Source organism: Hippocampus guttulatus, chromosome 21, assembly GCF_054856545.1.
Source record: "Hippocampus guttulatus isolate MCC_2025c chromosome 21, RoL_Hgut_1.0, whole genome shotgun sequence".
In the NCBI taxonomy this organism is placed as follows: domain Eukaryota; kingdom Metazoa; phylum Chordata; class Actinopteri; order Syngnathiformes; family Syngnathidae; genus Hippocampus; species Hippocampus guttulatus.
In genome coordinates this window covers 9,695,307-9,700,289 of record NC_141281.1, presented here as the reverse complement: position 1 = coordinate 9,700,289, position 4,983 = coordinate 9,695,307, and the positions used below count along the sequence as shown (strand labels likewise).

General features: G+C 43.2%; 1 protein-coding gene across 2 annotated transcripts; it reads right to left on the bottom strand.

Moving 5' to 3' along the window:
- Positions 1 to 143: 143 nt before the first annotated feature.
- rdh12l (retinol dehydrogenase 12, like) lies at positions 144 to 3,513 on the bottom strand. Of its 2 annotated transcripts, XM_086102627.1 has the most exons (7): positions 3,333 to 3,513; positions 2,978 to 3,093; positions 2,092 to 2,247; positions 1,891 to 1,995; positions 839 to 1,048; positions 482 to 674; positions 144 to 389 (listed from the first exon to the last, which is right to left on the bottom strand). In XM_086102627.1, exons 1-7 carry the CDS (start codon positions 3,344 to 3,346, stop codon positions 287 to 289), a joined length of 897 nt encoding a protein of 298 aa, XP_085958753.1. In that variant the 5' UTR covers positions 3,347 to 3,513; the 3' UTR covers positions 144 to 286. The 2 variants fall into 2 exon arrangements, with proteins under 2 accessions (XP_085958753.1, XP_085958754.1); XM_086102628.1 differs by lacking the exons at positions 2,978 to 3,093; positions 3,333 to 3,513 and adding an exon at positions 2,791 to 2,896.
- Between the last annotated feature and the right edge of the window lie 1,470 nt (positions 3,514 to 4,983).

Sequence of the window (4,983 nt, the reverse complement as noted above, 5' to 3'; positions counted from 1 at the left end):
GCTCAGGTGGGGAGGATGACACCAGATTGGACGAGGACGCCGAGACAGCACAAATGGAACATCTACAATTTAAAAAAAAAAAAACAATCATGCAAAAACTTCTGCAAGCATGCAGCTAAAATTGTAGTAAATTCCAACAAGGATTGAAGGTTAAACCTATGTGCCATATTTATTAGAAGAAAAATATTCAGTACAAAGTCGATAACATGACAACTCCAAACAAGAAAAGCCGAGTTACGAATATAAAAAAATCGCAAGACGGCAAAACAGGAAGTGCGCGCGGAAGTCAATCCCACGTGATGTTGAGCATGCGACAGCTGAGCTCCCACAACTTCTGCGCCAGCTCGTCATCCTTGCCTGCCGCCGAGCAGTTGGCGGCGGCGCAGTCACTGCGGCGAAGGAGCAAACAAGCGTGACTGAGCAGGCGCCCTAGCATCCCCCCCCCCCCCCCTCCGAGCTGGCGATTTGGGCGCTTGCTTACCTGTAATATCCGCCGCTCTCCTGGTCCAGCGCGGGTTCCACGGCGCAGTAGATAGTGGTGCGCGCGCCCTGCGCCGACGTCTTGGTGAAGGGGCTGACCATCTTCATCACGAAGCGCTGAGGCCCGTTCAGGTGGCGCCACAGGTCCGTCTGGACCACGCCCGGGTGGAGAGAGTATGCCGTCACGCCCGTGCCTGGCCACCACATCGAGACACGGTCCGGTGGTTAAAACAAAACTTTGTCATCGTTGCAAATCAGGGATTGAAGTCTGGGTTCGGTTTTCAAGGTTCAGCTTTAACAGTGTTTGAAGTTTCAAATTAGGTTTTATGTTTGGGTTAGGCCAAAAATGTGCGCCGACCTTGCAAGCGTTTGGCGAGGGAGCGCGTGAAGAGGACGTTGGCCAGCTTGCTCTGTGCGTATGCTTTGTTCTTGTCATAGGCGTGCTCGCTGTTGATGTCGTCCAAGTTTATGGAGCCCCAAGAGTGAGCCATGGAGGACACCGTCACAATGCGGGCGGGAGATGAACGCTTCAGGAGATCCAGCAGGAGGTACGTCAGCAGGAAGTGACCTGGGAGGGTGAGCGAATTGGGACAAATCAATAAGGACACTCAAAAAGGGAAAGTTTCAAATTACTCTTTCAAACAAGGGGTAGGGTTTTAGGCTAGGATACAGGTTTTCAAGACCAGATTTAAAACGTGCTAGAATTTAAAAATTAACAATTCAAGAATGGTTTTGGGTTTTAAAATAGGGTTTCAATTCCAGGTTCAAGTTTAAAGGCTGGATTAGGGTTTCAAGGCAGGTAAGGTTTTAAATTTGGCCTTGAAGCCTGGTGTAGTGTTTACAGCCAGGATAAAGGTTTTCAAGACAGTGTTCAGGTTTCAAGATGGGATACGTTTTCTTGGGTTAATAAAAGCTAACAAGTAACAACACCTTGGTTAGCAAAAGCTAAGTCAGTGTTTGTGGCCACTTTTATAAACTGGAGTGACCCAGGCGTCTTATCACACTAATAATAAACAAAAGCAATCAAATGTGATATAAAATAATCAAGCATGATGCAACATGAAAAGTTATCATCATAAAAGTGGCCGTAAGAACGGAGTCATAAAAGCCGCGTTTACCTTGGCCGTAATCTCCTCACGCTGTTGAACAACCTGACCACCTGCTAGCAGGATGCTAACCAATGCTAAAAGCATTCACTTGTTGTGAAGAGATTGCTTCAGATGTTTTTAAACATTCAAAGAACTCACACAAACTTCACAATGTTGCCAATTTCACATTTAAAAAAAACAACCAAATTTAAGATATTTTACATGTTGACTTCCTCTTTCCAAATTGCATGATTGCAACTGAAGTCTCACATAGCACAATTCAATACATTGCACGGATAAAATAAAATAAATACTAGTTCACCCATGTGATTGACTCCAATCTGCATCTCAAAGCCATCGACAGTTTTGCTGTATGGACACACCATCACGCCAGCATTGTTGATTAGGATGTTCAGTTTGGACTCCCCTAGAAGGGGGAAAAAAAAAAAAAAAAAAGGTCACAGGAACGTTTGGCAGTGATAATTAAAGGGGATCCTGGGCGCATCTCCTCGGGACAACTCACCTTCATTGATGGCCTGCGCAAACTCTCGGATGGATTTGGTGTCAGCTAGGTCAAGTTTCATGCACACCACGTTTTCATTAAGGGACCGGTCTTTAACCTCTTTGATGGCCACCTGAGCTTTCTCCATGTCCCTGCATGCCATGATCACCCTGGCCCCTGCAAAACATCACAGCATTATTGAAATCTCACAAATAACTAAATTGTAGTCAACTGCCATTATTATTATTATTATTATTTAATGGAAACGTTCAAAAACGTTGCACCCGTTAATGGTTTGTGATTGTAAATGTTGATGAGGGAATTGAAATCAAGTGGAACTACAGTACTACACGAGCGGGCCCCCTAGTGACAAAATTAAGAAATGAACACGTTGAATAATATCGTGGTTGAGTTACGTCACCGTGAGAGATGTTCCTAATATTCTGGCAGAAGAAACCACTAAACTACAACGCCCAAACAAAATTGCAAAACAATACTGACGGCGAATAAAACAATGTTGTTGTCAGCAAAATATTAGAAAGCACGAAATAAACCAAACGCATTGAAAGCAATGATAAAGGTCGTGCGTTTACGAATTCAGAGAAAGTCGACGATTTGATTAAAACCGTGAACACAGCAGACAACAGTTCAAGTGGAGGATGGGCAAAAATGAGGCAAGGCAATCGTCAACTTTTTTCCCCAACGTCATGGTGCACTCACGTGATGTAGCTGCAACGGGTCAATATTTGATGAATGGGTACCTAATATAACCAGTAAATGCATAACAAGAGTGACTCGGGATCCCACCCAACCTCTCCACCCAAAAGAATCATTATTATTAATAATGATAATAATAATAACAATAATCCGGCAGCATCCCAGGTGTGTTTGTTTTGCTCACACTGACCTCTGGTGGCCAGGTCGGCCGCCGCCTCCTTGCCGATGCCAGTGTTGGCCCCTGTAATGAGCACAGTTTTGCCCTCGAGCCTGACGTCGCTGGCCCAAGGAGCGCGGAACAGGTTCCTGCCACATAATTGAGCAATCACGTCAGAGTGACTCAACCGGTAAAGTGGCTGTGGCGTCGCGGACAAGCAAACTAACAAACGTGATACAACTTGTGCAAAAGGCCACAGAAAACTCCCAAGTACCAACTTTACGAGGAATCGTTTCATCGATTACTTTGTCGCTTGTCAATTAGACACAACAAGAAATTATGCAGAGTTGTTTAGCTCGAGTCGTCATTGACTTGCTAATGTCCTCACCTTAAAGACTGCATGGTCCTTTCTGGAAGCCGGCAGGAAAAGAAACAACAACTAATTCGCAAAAACTCACGCAGAAAGTTATAAAAACGCCGTCATCAACTTTAAACGCCAAAACCCGCGACGGAGAAGTGGCGTCCTTAAACTTGACCGACTCACAATTGAGCCAATTAGCGAGGGATTTAACACCCTTGCTCACAGGCAATTGGCTAAGATCACGAGAGTCCACCCACTTACTAGAGTGCGTTCCATTTAAGACTCACGCCGTGCCGACATGGTTTCTATTTGTTGAAAATGTTCGAAAAACGCTGAGACTTCATGGGTGTTTTAGTGAGCAGAAATCATTATCAAGTTTATAATGTACATTCTATTAATGTTCATAGTTACGTTTAACTTAGGGCTTGTTATTAAGGTGAGCAAAATTACTAGGTGTAGGCTAAATTGACTGACTGTCACTTAAGCCAATCGGCGGTGGGTGTAACACCCCTACATGAATGTTGATTGGTTAAAATGAATCACATGGGTCCTCCGCCCCCTCGCAAGTTAGGCTGAGAGCATTTTTCTTTGGAAATGTTTAAAATGCTTAACGGTTGGAGTTGTTCAGCATGTGAGGTGCGATTAAAATATTTTTATAAAAAATTTAAGGGCGATTTGTGATGTTTTTATTATTTGTGAAGTAACCATCAACATCCAAGCACCTAACAATGCGCGCATAGAGCTGCCCAACAGAGGGCAGCAAATGCTGACAGACCAACTGTTTTTTTTAAAACTCTCTGGAGGTTGTGTCCATTTAAAGATTAACTCGGTCCGTGTGTTTTTTGGCAACTGGATATTATATCCTCTCTCATTCATTAACAACGGGGTACCAAGAATTTTCTTATAGTGAGCGTTGATGATATGTAAGATGGCAGTGGCTCATTCCCGACATCGTCTTCAGCACCACGCTGTTCCCATCTCATGGTCAATACTAGAAATGCTGTCGGAAACAACTTCCGGGAATCCCCCAAATAAAACTGTTATTACTTTTCATACTCGTTTCAAACAACAAACGAGAAAACTAAGCTGCACTTCAGTTTTGCTGTTTTTTTAATAAGGATTATTCTTTATTTTTAACATCTGTTTCAAAACCAAAAGAGAGACTGGCTGTTGAGGCCTCTGTTTCTCTCTGGCTAATCAGCCGTACAATGGAAGCTAAATTTAGCCTGTTGCTTTATTTACACTTTGAATTATGCCTGCGTATTTATTTTTTCCTTGATTTGTTGTGCTTGGGCATTTTTTCAATGACCTACTGGAGGATTTTGCACACAAGGTCACAAGAAGAGGAAACTCAGCAGCTGATTGCGCGTCAGCAAACACGGACTTCCCATTTTTTTGCTTAATCAGTCAGAAAAGGAGTGTTTGTGTATGTGTCGGAGTAGGCGTGTGTGTGCGTGGAAGAGTAAAGTCTGGCATTGTGAAATACACTTGGAACGATTCTGTCAACGTGTGTGAACTGTTGAACAAATGAGGAAAACATGAATGTGAAATGAAACACAAAGAATGACCGAAATAGTCTATCAGGAGAGAATTAGATCAATTTCATGGAACGTAGACTTGAATTTAAGTTGCATTTCAAAATGAGTAAAGATTCAACTTGAACAGGAGATCATATTGT

Excerpts from the sequence above, each read along its gene's own strand:
- rdh12l (XM_086102627.1), bottom strand. Across the intron at positions 1,996-2,091 it reads TGCGCAGGCCATCAATGAAG|GGGAGTCCAAACTGAACATC; the intron begins GTGAGTTGTCCC and ends TCCCCCTTCTAG. Across the intron at positions 390-481 it reads GAGAGCGGCGGATATTACAG|TGACTGCGCCGCCGCCAACT; the intron begins GTAAGCAAGCGC and ends CCTTCGCCGCAG.